This window comes from Electrophorus electricus, chromosome 19, assembly GCF_041902795.1.
Source record: "Electrophorus electricus isolate QZ-2024a chromosome 19, ASM4190279v1, whole genome shotgun sequence".
Classification (NCBI taxonomy): domain Eukaryota; kingdom Metazoa; phylum Chordata; class Actinopteri; order Gymnotiformes; family Gymnotidae; genus Electrophorus; species Electrophorus electricus.
In genome coordinates this window covers 12145695-12167500 of record NC_137515.1, presented here as the reverse complement: position 1 = coordinate 12167500, position 21806 = coordinate 12145695, and the positions used below count along the sequence as shown (strand labels likewise).

General features: G+C 39.8%; 1 protein-coding gene and 1 long non-coding RNA gene across 4 annotated transcripts in view; one reads left to right on the top strand and one right to left on the bottom strand.

Annotated features, from left to right (window-relative positions):
- LOC145652421 (uncharacterized) overlaps positions 1–2840 on the top strand; it is an 11529-nt gene extending 8689 nt beyond the window's left edge. The window contains exons 2-3 of the long non-coding RNA XR_014118723.1: positions 2154–2308; positions 2400–2840. This is a non-coding gene — a long non-coding RNA (uncharacterized LOC145652421). The remainder of the gene's footprint in view (positions 1–2153; positions 2309–2399) is intronic.
- ror2 (receptor tyrosine kinase-like orphan receptor 2) overlaps positions 1–21360 on the bottom strand; it is a 60535-nt gene extending 39175 nt beyond the window's left edge. For 2 of the 3 annotated variants that reach the window (XM_035535440.2, XM_027009002.3), the window contains exon 1: positions 20958–21360. In XM_035535440.2, the coding sequence (XP_035391333.1) occupies positions 20958–21051 (94 nt within the window). In that variant the 5' untranslated portion in view covers positions 21052–21360. The remainder of the gene's footprint in view (positions 1–20957) is intronic. The other variant, XM_081702748.1, reaches the window with a different exon arrangement.
- Positions 21361–21806: the final 446 nt, after the last annotated feature.

Here is a 21806-nt window from a genome sequence, read left to right as displayed (position 1 = left end):
GGACTAGAGCAAACTAATACAAACCAGAACTGCGTGACTACAGAGAAGCTAGAAGGGTCAATCATGGGGAAAAGCAAGAGAGGATGCCAGCATGCTTGCCATCCCAAAGCCATATGTTGTCCACTACAGCCTCTTGAGATTCACACACAGTAACACAGAGAGCTCAAGTAAAGGGTTCTGTATAAAGAGTAACAGTCATGTTCAACATGGAGGGCATCAAAATTAAAAGTTCTTGTATACAGTACTTGGAACATTGCTATACATACACACAAAATAACCCTTTGAAACTACAGAAAGTATACAACTCTTAATTGGAAATCAATCGTTATCTATCAATTGTTGAAATACTCATTTTAAGTGGGAAAGCCTCACAATGCAGATGGATTTTGAAGGAGGCCCTCAGTTTCATCAAATCTATACATTGTGCTTGTTTGGGACACATCTCTATGACTTATTTAAATCTCTGGCTCCTCATAAGCGGTAAATCAGTCCTAGGGTTGCACAGTGCTTGTGCTACTTTCTGTGCGAGCCTGATCGCCTGCTCCCTGTGCCGTGGCAATGCCATGTGTTCAGCAGATGTGTGAGGAGATTATGCCTGGTATTTTCTCTTCTTAGCCTAAGATCCTTGACCTGGGTAGATTCTTTTGTCTGATAACATGGGCGCGATGCTGGCATGATGTCAGCACTATGACACAAAGATTCATTAATGAAATGCCAACTTAGGGTGTCAAAGTTATTTTTGATACTGGTAAGAAGATGAACATGTTTTTAAATTGAACATGGGTAAAATACAGGAAACAGACTTTTGTTATACTCATCTTGGTTATACTGTTTTACTGTTGTACTATTTTACCATAGACTGGGGTTTGGAGCCAGTAAATGATTTGGCTTTATTTGTATTTTGTGACTAAATACACCGTGCATGATCCCTTATTTCACTTAATCCGCTTATACATCTTTCTAAATGTAGTGCTGAGTTTACACAAACAACTTACTAAGTTGTTTAAAGAAACAGCAATGCTAAACAAACAACCACTTATGTGGCGCTTAATACAGTCTCAAGACCATACATATGCAAGCATACAGAGAAAGCAGAACCACTGCTAGGCTCCCCTCTGGAGCTGTTCCTTGACGCACTTCCATTCTACCTTTTCTTTACTGATCATGAAATTTGAGAACACACACACACACACACACACACACACACACACACACACACACAAACTTTTCCTTGTCCATAAATGCAGAATGGTCTGGGAAAACAGAAATGATTTTTTTTTTTAAAGGGGTCATACTGAAATATAGCATGTTAATCTCAATCCAATTTCTCTCATCCCATCACCATAAACAAACATAGATTAAACATTTATAGGTTAACAGATTTAAGATGTACATTCAGAAACACATGTATGTAAAACAGATTTACATCACTTTTAACTCACTCTTTTACTCCTTAAATCATCCCTCCCTGAATTTAATAACCCCAGACTCAAATTGGATAAGGCCCCTTTCCTCCGATTTCATCCTGCCTAAACCAGAATACCACATGCCACATTCGGACATGGTGTTACTGAATTATGAATGAGGGGAAAGAAATCACAAGGCTGAAGTTGTAGGAAAGCATTTATGGTCCAGAAGTCACCAGAGGAAGTCTTTACTGTCTGTGAACAACTGCAATTAAACTTAAAAGGCCCTGAACCACTAACATCACCACATCTCTTCTCCTTCCCACTACTCTTACTTTCAATAAACATAAGCATTGAACTAAGCATTCAACTAATTGAAGATACCCAGGCCCACTGAGGAGTGCAAAAACTCCTGGGAAGGTAGTAGTCTGTCTGAACTATACTTTCAGCTAGAACCCAAAGCCACAATCACAATTTATCAAAAGGAGTTCCTTGGCCACCTTATGACTTAATTAACTAAAAGGTAACACAGTTAAATGTTGCAGACTTTATACACTGATTTTCAATGACCTCTGCAGCAGCAGTAGTAAAGGCCTGCTTTGTAGTTACAGGAGTCCATAAGACCTGTTTTTAACACAGGCCAGGTTAATAATGTCATTATGCATATAAATTCCTACAGAAGACCCTGAGAACTGAGTCTTTAGGGTAGGCTAAGTTAATAATGTCATTATGTATATAAATTCCTAGTGCTGGAATTACTGCTGTACAGCGGTGAGTCGAGTCCAAGGTAATATCTGCTACAGCTGCATTCCTGCAGCCAACAGCCCTGGTCATGAATAAGGCCATTGAGCAAAGGAGGACCGGACTGCTCCATCTACGGGGGCACAGGAGAGGGCCGTCTGGTAAGCTTCATCCCTCTCTCTCAGCTAAAAGTACTTTTCAATAGGCGTTTTTCCCTCCTCTTCTTAACCCCCACTTTTCCCTCCCTTTAAGGCTCTTTGTTCTTTGTTGCCTGCCATCTCGAGCCACGTCAAGCCCCCCAACCCCCCGTTAATGGCCTTGTCCCGGCCCACCACCTCACTATTGGCCCTGAAGTAAACACCTTTTGGTCCTGGCAAACCATGTTGGTGACCCAATGCCTATAGTGCGTGCAATTGATCAGATAGTGCAACCTTCTCCAATTTTGCTAATACAGAGAAAGGAAAAAATTAAACAAACATACTTTAGGTCAAGATCCAATATGGCATTTAAGAACACTTTCAGAGAATTTTGTAAATACTTTACTTAACTAATAAATTTGTTTAAAAAACAAACCTTTGTCTAACCACCAAGCAGAGTTTTGGTGATGTCATACACTCATGCGCAGAGTAGACCACACACCAGCATGAGAAATTTATCACACTAGTCATATCCCTCCTAGCAGGCCTTTCATGATAATAGCCAGCACTGGAATAAACAGTCCCCGAACCATCACAGTTTTTTATGTGTACTATCATAATTATTTCAGTTTCCATATACACAAAAGCCCTGTGGTTGGCTAGAGCATGGATTTGCTGCTCTCAGTTGTTTTCATTGTACATGCCTCCTCAAGCTTAGGGGGCTTTTTCTTGTGTATCTTTCAGCACCTCACACAAAGTTTAGAGTCTCTCCAAACATCCCAGGGGTCTAGTACATGCACATACATTTGGGATTGGGACAGTATGACATGGATTAGAAGGCAACCTCAACCACCTGTGTGATGCATGTAGAGCTGCTCTCGGATCAGTCCAATCAGTTTTCTCACTATGCGTCAGAACAGAGCAGAAGCCAGGAGATGTGAAGCAAGATCAGGTCTTACAGGGAGCAAATACACTAACCACAATGTGCCAAGCATGTCATGGTTACACACCACTAGGTAGCACACTCAAGCAAGCCTGCGATGTCAGCAAGGGATTTACTAAGCAGGTGATAAAAGCAAAGTCCCCAAAACAAGGTAAATGAAGTGCTTTGAAACTGAGGCCACGAGCCAAGTGTGAAGGGGGTGAGATTTCTCCTGGAGTCTACACGAAAGATGCTGCAGTCTTTGATCACCCTTCTGCTCATAAGAGACAGCCAAACTGAATCGTAAGTGGTACACTGAAAAGGTAGTGTGGCCCCCCAGAGATCCAATTGCTTGCTGAAGGACTGCTTTTAAGGGCAAGTCTTGTGTATGTTGTGTTCTGTGCACATCTCCATTCTTCATGAAGTTTGTAAAAATGCTTTTCAGTGCCAGGAAACAAAGCCCGTGTAAATAGTACTCATTTATAAAACACAGGAATGATATATCACACTGTAGACAATGGGAAAAATACTAAACCACCCCATAATAACAGTGGCCTGATGGCTATAATGGTAAAATCAGTTATATGTAGATAAGGATGCTGGAATATCAACAGAAAATCCTGGGCCATGTTTCTCTAATCACTAAAACGAAATTAAACAAACAATGTAAGTTCATCACATATTTTTAAGTAAATCTCAAACAGGAACATGGCAGGAAAAAAAAAAAGACTGAAATCACAAAATGTTTCTGCAAAATGGAAATAAAGCTACAGAGAGGAGGCTACACTCGAGTGGGCTTTAGACTCCATTTCACACCAGACTCAGATCTGGTTCTTCTCAGCAGGACATCTGGATGCTATTTCTACCGTAGCAAACTACTTTTTAATTGCAGCATTAATCAGATGTCCAATACACAATTTCAAAGGTCATCTCATAAAGTAGGTGTTTATTTGATGAGCTCTTGTCATAACAGTGTTAAGATGTTCAGGCTGAGCAGAAACAACTCACTAATCTCAGATTAGTCTTTATTAAGTAATTAGATTTCTCAAAAGGAGAGAAAGGTTAAAATATCCTAAGTGTTGTCAACTTAAATTAAGATAGCAATCTACACCGTAATGACTTCCTCCCTAAAATGTTATTTGTTTTACACTTTAAAAGATTTGGATATGAATAAGGCTAATACATGGAGTTGTTCTGAAGTTCCTTATTTGGAATTCTCTCTTCCAATGAAGTGTTAAATACTAGAAAGGAATTGCTTCTTGTGCTTTTAGCTCTCGTTTTAAAGCCCATGTTACTGGGGGGGCAGGCCAAGGTTTTAGGTAATTACTGAAATCCCAAGGCAGCTGAAACCCCAAGGCAGACGTCGCCTTCTCGTTATTCCAAGGACTGCTGAAGGAGAATCCCACTGAGTAAACCGCAGGGTTCTGTACTGATCCATTGCCCAGAGGAGGAAGCAGGAAACTCCAGAGCAGAAGAAGAACTAGACCTGGCACAGCCGAAGTGATCGGAGCAAATCACCATGGAGACCGGAGAGCAAGTACAAGAGGGGCTGGCTGATTTAGTGTGGTCTGCTCAACAGCCTCACCGTGAGCACATCCGCAGGGGCCTGGCAGCCTTTACAGCTGCTTGGTTTCCCCCTCTACTCAGTCAGCTAGCCAGGCCTTCAAAACTACCTGTAAAATAAACAGACCATGGTCCACCTCGCCAAGTGGTTCAGCAGACACTGTAAAACAATACAAAACAAAACAAAAAACAGCAGCATATTAGGCTCCTCTGACCTCTCAGGTGGGGTGGGTGGGGTGAAGTCTGGCCTGACCACAAATCCCTGATACATGAGGAATCTTGACAATTTAATTCAGGATAAATGCTAGGTCCACCATGAACACTGTTTATTTATTTATTTGATTAAACAAACAAACATTTAAAAATTGACCTACTAGTGCCGTCATAGGTTTGTTGACAAACTACAGTAGTGCTGTCTGAGGTGTCTGCTCTCCACTCCACTGTTTCTTACTAAATGACCGTGCCCTTTCCCACAACTTAATTACCATGAAAGAAGCACCAATACAGCTAGTAAAGTCACCACAAAACAAAAAGGGGAACCCATAGTAAGCAGGACCTATTGCCTTCTTCTGCCATGCCTTGGGCTGGAATGTCCTGTTGGGTTTGACCTAGTATTGGCTGAATCAGGCTTTGTATTTGTAGATCTTTGTAGCAGCTCAGGTGTTACACAGTCTAAATGAGGGGTCCTGATGGTCATATTTATGCATCTGTCTGCAGGATGATGGGTCAAGCCCTGTGCACAGCTGCTTCAGTTTATCTCATGGTGGAGATGGCCAATAGCAAGCAAGCAAAATCTCATGCAAGCATTATCCAGACAGATTAGCAGGAGGAAGAGCAGCATATTTGGACCAGATTCTGACATACCTTGGAATCAAGCCGCTTGGATCTGGAGGGTTTTGGAAGGCAGATTTATTGCTTTCTCACATGGGTCCAACAGGAGAGGGTGTATCTTAAATCTGCTCCATGACAAACGAACTCTATTTCAGTTTGCCACTACCATATGAGTTGCTATGAGGTTCGGATTGAGATGTTCTTAAGGCTTCCAAGCCCATCACTCTAAAACAGGCCCTTGAGTCTAACTCATATCACTTTAAAAGCCCAAGGAAAGGCTTCGAGTGTTCTTGCTCCCTTGCTTCACGGTGCTTTATAGAGTAATTTTTGATAATATTTACCTGTTTTTAATGGATAGTCTATTCTCCTACACAAGTAGCTACAAGAACCATATCATTGTAGATGTAGTTATTCAAAATGATGACGTAGTCGTTCTCGGCTTTTCCATACAGCTGCAAAAAAATAACACTATAATTTCAAATTTCTGCAACACTTCAAAATATCATTTTCATTTGTTTTATGAATGAAAGAATGAATGAAGTTGTATTTATATAGTGCCTTTCAAGGAACCCAAGGTTGCTTTACAATTCACACACACACACACACACACACCTTACATCCATCATTTTTGCTTGATTCTATTGTTATCTTTATAACTAATCTAATTAATACACTAGTTTTAAATTATTTTTGCTAGCGTTTTTTATTTAAATCAACTTTTATACTTTTTTTTGTTGTAATGCACCTTGTGTATGAAATGTGCTATATAAATAAACCTGCCTTGCATGCCTTTAATGGCTGCAGTGCATCAAAATGACAGGCTGTTGCTGTTATGAAAAGCTTTCTGCTCGACAACCAGGGCTCAGTTTCGGCAGTTTACTTGCACCATAAAAGCAATGGAAGGCAATTAGCCAGAACAGCCATTCATCCATAGAACAGGCATGTGAAAATGTGATCCAGGCTGAACAGACACATTCTAGGCAACACAAGATCCTCAGTGATCTGATCAGGCCCCTAAAACGAAACCTTCTCTGCTACTCAGGCTCTTGGGATCATTAGATTCATTAAATACCTTTTTCATTTTTTGCAGAATCTGTCATTGCTGCTGATATTCTCATAAGTTAGAAATTTTGCCTTTTGGTTTGAATATTTGGGCTGTCTTAATAATCCTTTATAATTCTGTTCATATACAATAGCTATAATGAAGTATAATTTTTTAAAACTTCTACAAAAACAACAGGAGCAGTAACTAAATATCCATTAAAGGCTTGTTATTAATACATTTTGCTGTTTGTTTGTTTTTTAAACATAACAGTCACACTGTGTATAACGGTAGGAATTATGGTTGTTTAACAAAATGTCAATGTAAACCTTATTTAGTTGTCTCAGGAGCCTGTAGAACTGCTTCTTGATGGAACTGCTCAAGGTCCTCTAGCCTGTCCCCACACCTCTAACACGCTCCAGGAACTGGGAGTAAAACCGCAAGCCTTTCGGTCAGGGCAGAAAGGACACTGATTTTTTTTTTTTAAACTACCCCACACCATCCCTGGATCTAACATGGATGAAAGAGCATAATTGGGCATTTGGCCTGCAATGTATCTGGAGAAATGTAATCCAGATTACAAAAACATTTCAAAGTCCACAAAGCAGCCATACAGCTGTGTGAACTGCCTCACATGTATGGTAAACAGTTTCCTGTGGAGATCCCTGCAAACCACTGCATGCCGGACTAAACCTGGGATTGACTCTTTCCACAATCAACAGCTATAGCATTTCTAACATACTGTAAACAATGATCAAGACAGAGAGACCTAATCATTTTTAGGGTTTCCCATTAATTTGTCGAATTCGCCACAGTTACATTTCTACAGCAACACCCCAGACACACACACAGTAACCATTCTGACAGTTGCAATGGCATTCTGTGTTAAACACAGAGAGAGAATGCAGGTGATGGGATAAAAATGTAAGCGTCACAAGCCATTCTACATAAACACATCTGTGAACATAATGTGGACGGTTATACAAAATGATCCATTATGATATCACTACATTAAGACGAGAACAAATGTGCTGTTAGTATCTGGAGTCAAAATTCAATGTTTGCAGCATCCATTGGCTGAAACACCTGTGTTGGCTATACGCTTGTTGTCTTAAAAGTAATCCTCTTGTTTTATTAACAATTTTATTGATTTTCCTAATTCTAAATTCTAGTATTCACCCATTAAAAATTTAATTCTAAATAAAAATACATAAATTCACTGGGAGTGCTATGGCTACCCTGGGGGTAGCTAAAGCACCACAAAGCTCCTCCCTGGTGCTGCACATGGGTAGAGGTGAGTTGGAAGCTGACATAGAACAAAAACAGAGAGGTAACAGACAGTTCAGAAACTCAAATTTATAACAGGCCCCAAACAAAAAGCAAACGAAGACTATTGATTTATTGTTGGGACAGCATTTAAACGTTTCGTGCAACCTTCTATAACATTTAAACTATCATTTAAGCTTTAAAAAAAAAATAAACTGGCAGTATGAGCAAATGAAACTTGATGCGCCTGATACGTAGGTTCAAGAACTTCAGCCTGTCACAAAGAGAAGTCAGGATGCAATGAAGAAGCTTTAAAATGATCATTAAATGGGTCAGACTCAAGTCTACTTTTCCTAACACCAAGAATTTGATGGGTTCATGAAGTGTTTGAATCATTTCCTTAAATTTATGAGTTGCCAAGACATGCTGTGTGCAAATACATTTCCAACATTAACATCCTGGGAGTATTAAACCTGGACAAAGAGCAGAGCTGACAGGAAAGGCTGGCTCTGGTTTTGTTCAGCAGTTTAATCGGAAAACCATGTTCCCTGTAGCATGTAAAATGTTATATTCACATTTAAGGTTTAATTATTCAGGTCTGACTGACATTAACCTTTCATGCACCTTTGTGTACCATTTCACATTTGACACTGAATGTTACTGTGACTCTTGATATGTCACAAAAGGAGAAAATGGCACATAATATTTTAGACAATAGATCAAAAATATCAAAATGTTAAAGTGGTTTTAAAGCCAAAAAGTCTGACACCATCAAGTATAGTTATAATATAGAATGAAAGTAACATACTCATCTGACACATAATGCTTGACTGTATAATGTAGCAACCTGAACTGTTAAAATGAATTAATAACAGACATAAAACTTCAATTTTAATAAAGATGTGGATAATTTTATTAGAGTTTAGGATTGAACAAAATAAACCATTAGTTTGTATTCATGTACTCCACGGAAACCTCAGGCTGACCCGGGCTGTAACTGAATTAACCCTATGGAGCCAAATATAACATTTCCGTCATTTCACCCAAGTACTGACTGATCCCACATGGATCGCTTCCCCATCAAATCAGTGTCACACTAAGGAAACATTCCAGTCATACAGTCCTTCATTCATCTTAACAACTGAGCTTTCACTTTAGAGGTGAACAAAAGGTACCCCTTGCCCCATCAGTTTTTTTTTTTACCATCAGGATTCGGGGGACAACTAATCTATAAGAAAGGTTTGTATAAAATAAAACACCCAAACCCCTAAGCCCTAGAGTGTTAAACACAGGAGATACTGTTTGCAAACAAGTCATTCAGCTAGTATGGCTCCCAAGACTTTACACTGACGTACAGTACATGCAATGCATTTGGCTCATATATCATGAAATTACAAACCTGTTTTGGTTTTTTGGTTTTATTCCCAATGCTTATGTACTTATATTCTTTAAGACACAATACCCACCGTAAACGTAGTTTAGAAAAGTCAAGTAATGTTCCACCAGACGGGAAGAGTGCGGGACTGGCTAACATATTGCTGGTATTGATAATGTAAATAGACTTTTCATCCAGTTTTGGTATCACTGAGGGTCAGGGACTCTGTGTAGGGCAGCCATTTCAGACTTTGCAAATTCTCAGCGATCCTTGTACAGTCCATTGGTGTTCACCCAGTTCTTGGAACTGCAAGACTGGCTTATAACAACAAAAGCAAGAAACCTTTCTGTCTGTGACCTTTTTTTTTTTTAAATCATCATCATCATCATCCTCACCCTTTACATGTCCTAAAATCCTGGAAAAACCTTCAATTTTCTTTTTCCATAACTTAATTCGTGCATTAGTTCTCATTAGTGTTATTTAATATTGTTTGTGTCCAGCTCTGAAATGGAGTGTCTAAGGTAATATTACATTTTTATAGTTTGAATGTGAGTGGCCTTGAACATCAACTTTCTTAATAAGATAGAGAATCTGGGCAGGAAATAAAATGACATTCATTCAAATGCAAGAAGCAGAATACCAGACAGACACATACTCCCATTAGTTAAGTTTACAGTAGAAACTAAACATCTAACAATCACAGGATAAAGGCTTCTACATATGACCGGGCAGGGCATTATGGAGACATAAGCCATTGAGTGAAGTGAATGTGACCGGGACAAATCCCCTTGGAGGGAAAGAGGGAGGTGATTGAAGCAATGAAAACATTAGAGGAGCCACTTGTTGGACACAATAGCAGGGGATCGAGTATCTCTGGTGGCATGGAGACAAACTGGGAACAATCTGTTTGGAGGTGCTGATAATGGGGTTCTTTAGTCAGTGGCTCCGTCCCACAGATCTCAGCACAAAGGGATTCCTTCAAGCACCCTGGTGTATTGATGTATTCCCGTTGGCAGGGGCTCTGTATCTCAGTCCACCAGGGGTCAAGTACCAACTGAGATGACTGGATGTAGCCCCTTATGCTAATGCTGCACACAAGCTGAACTTGCACACTGATGAAAACAGCAACTAAACAGTAACATGGAGAAACTAGGAGAAAACCGAGCTCACAAATAGTAAAATACTGGAAGGGTGGTGGTGATACCAATATATAAACTCACACTATGGTGTTCTTAAAATTTGATTACATATTGTTCAGATCAAAATATTTACTAAGTTTATAGCAACCCCATTATGCATTTCAAACACTTAAGGAATCTACTTTAGTAATCACACTGGAGATCGGTTCCAATTTTATACCTCATTTTGTGCAAATGCAATTAATGACTTTAAAACATACACCAAGTCAGAAGCAATTTATACTATTCTTTCTTTGTAGGGAAGTGTGACTGGGCTGTTTTAGCAGTCATTGCAATTTATATCAAAGTGTGCTATTTTTGGAAATATAAAACATACTACAAATGAGCTCACGGGGTAGCTAAAAGAGTGAACAAAAGGAAAACAAAGGTGTGAGGTGTGCGGGTGAGAGAAGTCATCAGGGAGAGCTCCAACATAAAACAGATTGTTTAAGAACAGTTAGTGCTCAGACAACAATGTGGTGCAAATGAAACATTAGTGTAGCATGAGAGGAAAACAGAGCTTTTTAAACTAATGACTGCAAAGACTCTTTAAAGGCCTTCCCCTAAAGGGGGCGCTCACTTACTGCATGTAATGTTATCTCTATTAAGCTCTATTAAGACCCAGCATTGTAAATGGCCTCATCATACAGCCTACTGAGAGTTTGGCAAACTGAGCAAAGTGTCTGGAAGAGCACTCAGCGATCCCTTATCCCATTATTCCAGGGAAAGGCAGAGCTCATACATGGAACGTTGTGACCACTGTCAATTTAATTGAGGAGTTAGACACACAGCAACTGAAGATGTTTTCCCACTGATGTTTCTTTCTGGGCCCAGAAGCCCATACAGTAGCAATCCATTGGCTCCCAACATTTCACTCCGTCTGAGCGGGATGAATGAATTACCCTCCACTGAGGCATTCGAGGCGGTTTGGCATAAAAGTGGTTTGGACAGGTGGATACGGAACAAGAGAGGGCAGTGAGTGCCAAATCAAGCTGGAATCATGCACAGGGACACCAAGAAGGGAGAGAAGAGTTAATGGGGCAGCCTGCTTAAGGTCTTACTCAGTCGTCACTCTGTGCTAATGGTTCCCCCCCCCCCAACAAAAAGAAAGTGCCAAACAAGAAAAAGGATTTGGTGCTGATCTGTAGTCTGTTGAATGGGATGGTTAAGTGACAATTCAGGGACAAAAGCAAATGGGAATAAAAATTGAGAGCTCACCTGGTCCAATAATGTTTAGTTGTGCAGAACGGCAGCAAAAAAAAGTGCTCGGAAACTGTGATTGAGCAAAAGGACTTTTGGCCCTCTATTTGCATCTGAAACATCAAAGTGTATTCAAAATGCACAGCAAGGTCTGCTTCGCTACAGAAGGAGCGTTTTAGGCACAATGAGTGGCTGATGCAATAGCAGATCAGCCATGGCAAGTATGGACTAGTTAAACTCCAAATGTAATGATTAAAATAAGCAGCACATGCCAGTGAATCTCAAACCATTATTCAATAGGTGACAGTTGCTTAACCCAATGTGGAAGTGGAGTAAGTACTGTACTACACATACAAAATCATGAAGGCCCTTTCCTGCACTTCAAACTGCTTGAAGTCATCCTTCAAAATACCTTCTACATTTGCATACTTTTTCAGGATTTAAAATCCTGGAGATTATGGGATAACACCAACAATACTAAACAAACACAGACAGTGCTTAGCCCAGAGAAAAGGCTTCTGTCATCTGTATGTATTAACAATGCACTAAGGGCAATGCAAGCATGGGATTAAATGCCTGACACAGGAGCCAATACAACATCTTAAGTAAAAGCCTTGGAATAAAATGGGTGAAGTGCTGGCAGTTAGAAATTCTGTTAAAGCTATTGATGAAACCTGGTTTTCCTTGTAGACTTCATCTGGCTCCTCTGACGGAGGAGGCTGTGGCTGTCTACAGAACATGCGTGCTGCAAGGCGTCATGGGAAATCTGAGACCTGGAACAGTCAGTTTATGTGGCTAGCCTAGGAAAACAGAAGAAGCCACCGCCAACACGTCAGTGGGCAAGAGCTAAAATTCTGGCCTGGGAACCTGGCAGGAAATTGTAAAAAGATGCAAAAGTATATGTACACGTGTGCATGCGTACGAGTTGTGCCCCGATTAAAAGTCGACGGGGTTATAAACATTATGGCATCAGACATGCTTAAGAAGTGAGAGCACAAAAAACAAACAAATGGAGACAAAAAGAAAAAAAAAAGAGGGTGGTGAGAGAAAGATGTGTACAATAGAGTGAGAAACAACAGTGCAAGATGTTAACCAAAAGCAATGCGGACATAACATTATGCTCAAAACATAAGCCACAAAGATGCAGAGTAATTAACAGCAGATGTCACTGTGGAGTTCTTTTCCACTTAATGGACACTAATGAATTTTTCTTCAAATAAGTAGAAAAACAGATTTTGCACAAATGCTTAAATGGCGACAATAAAGGCCACCAATGTTTAACTAGCAAATGTGCTAGACAGGGGACTTAAGGGTCATTTCTGTTGCAAAAGTATACCATAATAATACCACAGCATCAAGACTATGCTAGCACTACAGTATTTACATCACTAAACCCTATTTTGACTGAGCCTTTTACCCTTATACTTTTGACTACAATATGGACATACTGACCATCCAGCACAACCACCATCAAATCCATTACTGTCTTTATAGTACCAGTATGCCTGAGTCATCTGCTGGGAGATCTTATCATTTGTATGCATTCTATTGGCATTTGCACCAAACGCAAACCCCAGATGCTATCTCCAACCAGCAACAGGGAGAGCCCTTATCATCAGGGTGGTTTACTGAAGGTAATTTCATCCCAATGGCTGGCTTAAAACAACAGTGTCCATCTCGTAAATATGGGGCTTTCCCTTGAAGTCATAAAGGAAAAACATTCAAAATGAGGGAAAGGATGGGAGTTAGAGCTCACAAAGTATACTACAGGAATTCCATTGCATAAAGCTAAGACCAAAATATTCTAAACAGAATATTTAGGCAAAATGGTTCTGCAAAATAATTCGTTGTTTGAAATCAACAAGAGACCTGTACATCAGTGAAGGTGTAAATCATATGTAGTTTCAATTTTGTACACTAAACTGCTAGTGCTGTGATATTCCCTCATATTTTTCCTCAGCCTCCATCACCAAACTGTGATTAGCCAAGCATCTGTGTGCTAGAAACTCTCTCACAGAGCTTGTTAAGCACCTGTTATTCACGCATCATTTCTGGCTTAAAAAAAGTAACTACCCCACAAGACAATTTTAAAAGAGCATTTTGGAGTCAGTCAAAATATTCAACATTTTCCACCAGAAATTTAAAGTATGGTCATGGTTTTACACTGGAGGAAAAGAATTTAGCTTATCCTGTCACCATCAAAAGGAGGAGAGGTACACATGCATGTGTTTGGATTCAGAGCCATTTGTTCTAATTAACTTAGAGGAAGTAGAAAAGAGCCTTCAGGCTTTTTTTTGGGGGGGGGGGGGGGGGGGCAGCATAACAACGTAAAACAAAAGCCGCTCATGTTGAATGCAGTTACACACATGCGGAAGTATGCGCCATCCAACGTAAGACAAATGTCCTGCATTTGTTTACAGGCTAAATTAACAACAGACTGCAGAGTCTTGCTTAATGGCTTGTTAGAGAAAGAAATAGCTCAACTGCACCTCCAACCATCTCTGCACCACATGTTGAAAATCGAAAATGGATGAAAATTTCCATTCACATAAAAATGTTTTTAAAAAATACAAAAGTGAGAAGCACAATGCACTGCAAGTTTGTGCATAATATATGAATTCAAAATCACAACTAATAATAATACATACTTTGGCATAGAAATACTTTGGATGAACCAGATAAAGTCTTGTGTGTCCTAGGGTTTTGTCCATTCTGATTGTATCATTTGTTTAAAATGTGTGTGCAAACTAAAGAAAAAAAAACAGCTTTGGGATGTGGCAAGCACTGGCATGGAGTCAATCTTTAGAACAATCTCCATTTTTCTCCCTAGAATTTCTCAGTGTTTAATGGAATGTTAGATAACTATGACAAGATACAACATTGTTGTTAGATAAATTTCAAATACCCATATAGCACACAAACAAAACTATTCCTAAACATTATTCCTTCATCCCTCTTTCTGAATGAATTTAAAGTTTCACTGCATTTGAAGCCATCAGCAATAAGACATCACAATGGCATTTAAAGAGTTCACTTCAAGTTCACTAGTAACAAACCATATCCATTCCATTGCCTAATAGCACAACCACGAAAGTTAAACAAAAAATATTTCACCCTCTTCTGTCAGCACTACACATAATTGGAGGCCATTTTGAGTACATGCCATGCCTCTGCAAAAGTTCTCACTTTCTTTGGCACGTATATCCCCAGTCTCCTGCCTGACCACTCCCTCACAGGCCCCGCACCAGGCAGTGCTACCATCTTCTGGAATGCCAGCACTTCGAAGCGAACACCTGGAGGACAGGCAGGGAACGAGGCCCTGGCTTGGTGCAGACAGATACATGATGGGTGCACGTAAAAGGCCCTTAGGCACTCCATCCGCCTTTGGCAGACTTCCATAATCCGCTCAACCTCTCCGACAGCTGGGGCATGCAATGCTCTTCACAGTCCTTGATGAATTAATGCAGAAGGGGTTTACATTTGTTTATCGGAGCACTGAAGTGCGGCAAGAGTGAGGAGGTTTTCATGAACCCTCATGCCTAAGAGAGGTGCAAATCAGCTTTAAGAGTTAGTTACCAAAATTTGTCAGAAAAATTTGAAAATAGTGGGTGGGGACAGATTTTTTTTTTCTTACAGCAGTTATTATTTTGCCATTCTCTTGTTTTGTGTAAATTTGCTTTATGGAAAAGGTTTAACGAAATGTAACGAACATACAAGCCATCAATCATCACTGCCCTGCTATCCCTGCACATATTCTCAATCATTTCATTACAGATATGTCTTAAAAGACTAGGAAGCTACAAATGATGAGAGGATCTGAAACATTAACACCCGTTTTCATAGTGCTACAATTATTAATCAAATTCCCTGCAGCAAAAAAACCCCCCAAAACAAAACAAAAAAAAACCCAACTCAAAGAATATCTTCTCCTCAGAGTCATTGATTAATCTCCTCTACTTCCCTTTGATGTGTTCAACAGTATGAGTCAATGGGATATTTGTTCCATGACAAATGCTTTTGAAGTCTGCCCTACTGCTGATTCATCCTTATCATCATTTATAAGTTACACCCATAATCCACCCCTTGAGAATAACATTAAAGATGACTTGACTTCAATTGGAAAGATTCTCTCTCTCTCTCTCTCTCACACACACACACACACACACACACACACACACACACACACACACACACACACACAAATCTCCATGATGTTATGCCCACATTGCTTTTGATTAGCATCTTATAAATCGCCAGATTAAAAACAACTTTTTAAAGAGAGTCTGAAATACATCAACTAAATAATTGGTCATTTCCTCAGCAGAACAGTTCCTGAGGTATTTATGGACATGCACAACTAGTTTTCTGGGTATTTTGCCCAGCAGGACATCTACTATTAGACTTTAAGCACTTCAAGTATTTTTGTAATTGGTTCTTTAAGCCATGGTGAAATGCAGGGCAAGCATCTCTGACACAGGGAAACATATAGTCCTGGGTTTTCAGGCATGAAGTTGATGCTACCAAAGACTAAAGCCTAAAATGTTGCTTTTAGGCTATTCCAAAAAGTCAGGCTGCAGTAGTTATGGACCCAAGTTATTGCATTTGAAGCCTGAAAGGCATTGTGCCAAATATTTCACCATCATTAACAGAGAAATTGATGCCAAAACATAATGCTCAAGTTTGAAAACAAATGTGAGATTTCTTGCTGATGTATTGGAATTGTAATAATTATAAATTAAACTGGATTTAACTTGAGTTTCCATTTTCAACCACAAATGAGCAAATCTGAGATGCATTACTGTATTCCAGCCCACACAAAGAAAAATAAACCTTTACAAACTCACAGTGTACTGTGAAACATCTTTAAATGCATAAGGAAGAGATTTATGTTTTAGTTGGATTATATTACAATTATCTAGGCAATCATTTCCTGTTGAAAAAAGCTCTAAACAATAAGCATTCTTTCAGAATGTTTTATTTTACAGTGCCTTGTGCGACATTACAGATAAAGAAATGGAAAACTTAGAACACATGAGAATTTCCTTAGCATTAGAATGACACCAGGGACAGACATGGGATCCAGTTTTCCAACAGAAGGCAACCACATTAGTAGTTCTCTACTAAGGACAGATTAGTGCTGAACATGCTCAATTGCTGATGGGATTTCAGCAGGGAAAACTACTGTGACTACTATGTCAGCTGTACAGTCAATCCTTGTGCCTACTGTTAAGATACTCAAATTCCTGATGGAAATCAATCAGTCTAATCTCATTATGGATTAAAGGTCACTAGTCATCATCCAAACAGCCTCAAGGAAGCATGCATTAGAGAAGCTAATGATGGGTCATTGTTTGTGCATAAAGATGGAACAAAGAAAATACTTTGGTATGAGTCTGAATGATTTATTACTTTGTGCTGTGTCAGTGGGTTATAGAAACAACTAATGTGAGCCATTTCTGCTGTTTTCATATTAAAAAGCATGATAATCTTGCCACTCATTCCTTGAGGACCTGAGAACTCTTCTGCCTAGTGCCATCATGTTGGTCAGAAGAGAGGACAGACTACATTTTAGGTTGCTGGGCTCGGATTCACTCCCAAAGACGCATCCCAAAAAAAAACGTAAGGTATAAGTCGGGAATGCCTGGGGTATGTTACTATCTAATCCCACATGATTAAATGTCAGACAATATTCTTCATGTATAACTGTTAAAACACACATTCTAAAAGCATTAAAACCTTTTAGGCTGATTATGCCTCTATCAAGGGCATTTTTAAAGTGAAGTTTAAGAGGTTTATACAGGGGAAAACATCTCAAAAAAGAGAAATAAATAAAATAAAATATGTGCACTGTTAATTCAGTTTGATCCCTGGCTCCACTCTGTTCTGAAACTTTAGTGAGTTTCATTGTGGTCTAGCACTGGGTGGCTCTCAGAAAAATGTCACTTCATAGGTTTTAACGTGGAGGCAGAATGAATTGGGTTCCTTAAACTGTCAGAGGAAATCTTAAGTACCAGAGTCAGCTGAAATTCCACAGACTTGGATCATCCAACTACAGACCATGTAGAAAAAAAGTGAGAGAAGAAAAACAATAACACATTTTGCACAGTGCATCCCAGTCACTCTGTTAAATATACACCTGACAAAAAACATGAGGCATCGTATACACCAGTGACAGACACAAATGTATATAGTTTTAGAAAACTGCAAAGTGAAAGTGAAGAACTATACCTTGGTAGAGAGTCAAGTTTTGCTAAAAAGTTCTAGAAAGGCACTTATAAATCTTCAGCATAGTTTTTCAGGCTGTTTTTTCAACTTAAAAAGTGATGTCTTAGTTTACTGATCACCATCAAAACTCACCCCCACAAAGAAAAAAAAACTTAGACACCAATATTAAAGTGTCTTTTTGTACTCCCAAGCCTGCAATAACGCAAGTACTTCATCTTGGCAACAAAGTGGCCTCCGATTCATCTAGTCTCCTGATGCTTGTCCCCCTGCCTTCTCTCTTCATTATGGATGCTTTCAGCACTCTCCACATGTGGTAGATTCGCTAATCCTGTGCTGTTGAGATCTCACTTCTGTGCTGAACTGTTGCATAGTGAATGGCATCTCTTTGCCACCCTCAGGATGTGCTTCAGAGCCAACTTTGTTTTTTGGAGAATGGATTATTCACCTTCAGTGCCAGCCCTGGCACATCGGCAAAAAATAAATAAATAAGTAAATGATGCACACCCTCAATGTTACCTTGTTTTGATTAGGGACTCTTTGGAATGGCAGTTCCACAGCATAATAACATTAGAAAAACATATATCCATTTCATACACAACCGCTGACCACAGCCCTCTTAACTGCAGTCTTCTGTAGCCTTCTGGCTAGAACTCAAAGGATGCCTTTCATTATTTTGACATGTCTTTCCAGGGGGAGCGTGAGGGACTCTAGCACCAACACAGCCTAGGCAGATCAATGCACGCTACTATAAGAATCTTGCATGAAACACACACACTTACTTTATCCCACAATTCAATAAGCATGCAAGTGGTCTTTGCAGCGAGCTCACATCAGTTCAGTGCTGTTACATGTTTGGTCACCATATTGTGATTAAAGTTAAACATAAAACAAAGGTGCATTTAATCCCCATCTTGCCCTATTCATTTCCACCAATGTGGCTTCTCTCCTTGGTGCCTCACAGGGCACTTTGAAATGTAGGCTAATCCACTAATGTGAACTCCAGGAATCCTAATTACATATATCAATTGCATATCATAAAGGCCAACTTTCTGAACAGTTATAGATGAGGCCATTTGTAAATTACTGCATCCAGAGGCCTTATAGAATCAGTTGCCTTTATCCATGGCTTTTGAATGCAAAGTCCATTGCAAGCTGCCAGGAACAGGACACTTTGAAGGTTCCCTTCCCTGGCCCAGTTAACACTGGATTAACAGAGTGAACTCTGGCCAAGTCTTCAGCCACATCCAGTATCCTCTTTGCCTGCTTCAGTTAACAGCTCAACAGGATCGTTCGGGATAGGGGCAAACACCGTAAAGAAAAAAAAAGGGCAACCTGGACTTTTCTTCTTTGTTCAGTCAGGCCCTGCAACTACTTATTCCTCCATAAATCAGGGCAAAGTGACCTCTTTGTTGGCCCTACCTTGGGCCAGGCAGAACCCGTTTTTCTGCCCCAGTTAAATGGGGGAGGGTTCATATGCATTGTAAATACCCCGCCAGATGTGCTTCTTCCAACAGCAGATCTCTTACCAAAAACTCTTCAACCTATTTATTCTTGTCTTCACGAAGACCCCTTCAGAAACATAGCTCAAGCCACTACACAGTGGGAAACAGAACATCAATCACTCTGACTAGATGTTATTGTTCAAATTTGCCTTGCTGAATTAGTGCTGCACATGGTAGGAAATTGGAATGTCATGGCTGTGCACTCTGACCAGCAAACTCTGTGGTAAGACGTCTGACTACAACAATGACAAGTAAGCATCCCTTAATTTCAAGACTTTATATCACTGGGCACCTTTCCTGAACAGCATAAACTCATTAAACATGAAAGCAATGAGTCAAAAAACAGACTGACCCCTAATATGATCACAAAAAATGCACCCAAAGATGGGAGGTCTGAATGTGAATGAAACAGAAATTAAACATTCAAATTTGACAAATGCAGCCCTCCTTTCAAACAAAAGCCCTCCTTTGTTTGGCTCTGAGACAATTGCCTGTGGGTTCAAGGACTGTTATTAGCAAGTGAATCAATTACCATGTCAATGGCCTTGTTGAATATCCCTACACCTTTCTAGTGGGTGTGAGTGGTTGTCACCAAAGAGGTAACCCTCCCGCGGTTTGCCGCAAACGTACCCCCCACGGGCCTTTAACTAGAAGCAATGATATCGCAGTCGCCCACTGGTGAAATATTCACGCTTTTTGCCGATAAAACGACCACTACAGGACAGTGTTTAGAGGTCGTGTCATTGTAGTGTCTGTAATGTTGCCTAAGTCAGTGGGCATTGGTCAAGGTTACAATCCATTGACGTATGCATCATTACAGAAGTTTGGATGCAGAGCGCTACAATATATTCTTCAACCAGGTAGTTTATTTCATCGCACCGTGCCAACACTTTCAGATATAAGCCGATCTCTGACACTACAGGCAATATTGATAATAGGGTTCATGGAGAATCTACGTTCCCAAATCTCTTCCCCAGCCCCCTTAACTTCATACCAAATGGCAAGGCCAAAAATCGCGAGCTCAGAACAGGAAATATCGACATCTGTCACCCCCCGCGGGGAGGTAAATGAATTAGCAATTCCAACAAAGGCGAGTGATTCAAATATGCATCTAATTATGTCACATTTCTAGTTTATTTAATTGTTTGCTAAATGAAAGTGCAAGTTACATTCACAATTTGTAATGACGTATTTCAAAAATGCGGATTTTAATCAAGATTACTGCATAATGTACATATAGTTTCAGGCGAGCCCAAATTATAAACTGTGATCAATCGCGAAACACTATTACGCACATCCTGGGGACCAAATTAGGTACGAATTATGCAAAGTTAATATAATAGTGCAGTTTCTCCCTGAGCACCATAAATTATACACACTACAGGTGAAAATTAACGGTCAATAAAAACCGAGGTTAACGGTCAATAAAAAACGTAATTCTGTAGCATTTTAATCTCTTGTGTTTTACTGTGGTTGCGAGAACATCTATCTTTAACACTTCACTGTTTTTCCCTCCGCTATACTTTATACTTAATTGCAGTGTTTATTTGTCGAAAATCGAAAACTTACCTGCCGTCCTCGAAGTTGCCAGGACAGACATAGCCAGAATAAGAGTTTTCACGGGATTAATCAAAATTCGAAAAGTAATCCTTGATATATGCATCCTTCCACGGAATAAGTGCGCGCCCAGCTTTATGCGGTAAAAGCTACGAACGGGGCATCCGACATCCAACTCAGGTATTGGGAGGCTCTGGGCTCTATTGTGAGGTAGAACACCTAAGAGTGGTTTAAAAGTCTTTGTAAACAACAACCCGCGTCTTGCTTAAGTCTCAGGTGCGCAGTGAATGAAACGTTTGTTTTTGGTGGTTGGTTTCCAAAATAATGGCGCGTTTCATTACGCACAACTTAAAGATGATCGTCGACCTTCTCTGGTCCTGAGTCCCAAACGTCTTCTAAAAAAAAGTGAGCGCAGAACAACTCCAGCAACTCATGACGTAGGATGGATCTATCCCAAAGGAGGGAAGCAGGAGAACAGGGAAGTTTGATATGCCGAATTAAATGCGCCACCTACGGGCGATATGTTCCAAAGAAAATGACATATGTACAAATACGAACTCTAATTACGCAAAACCGTTTCAAAAATAGTAATTATAACACCCTGTTGAATTGTTTTAAGTTCGTAACCTGTCCCGTTTCTTTCTGTATGAAATAAACTCGCAGCATTCTACAATTTATTCACCCAGTGTATTTTGTAAATTAAAACCCCATACAGCATGGGTTTAAAACAGATCATTAAACCTATTCAATTCAACAATTCAAACAGATAAAAAGAGATCATTCCGGTAAATCAGACAAGAACCTTTGACATAAGTTACGAAAGTTATCATTATCGAAAAACACAGTCAAGCAATAGCAATC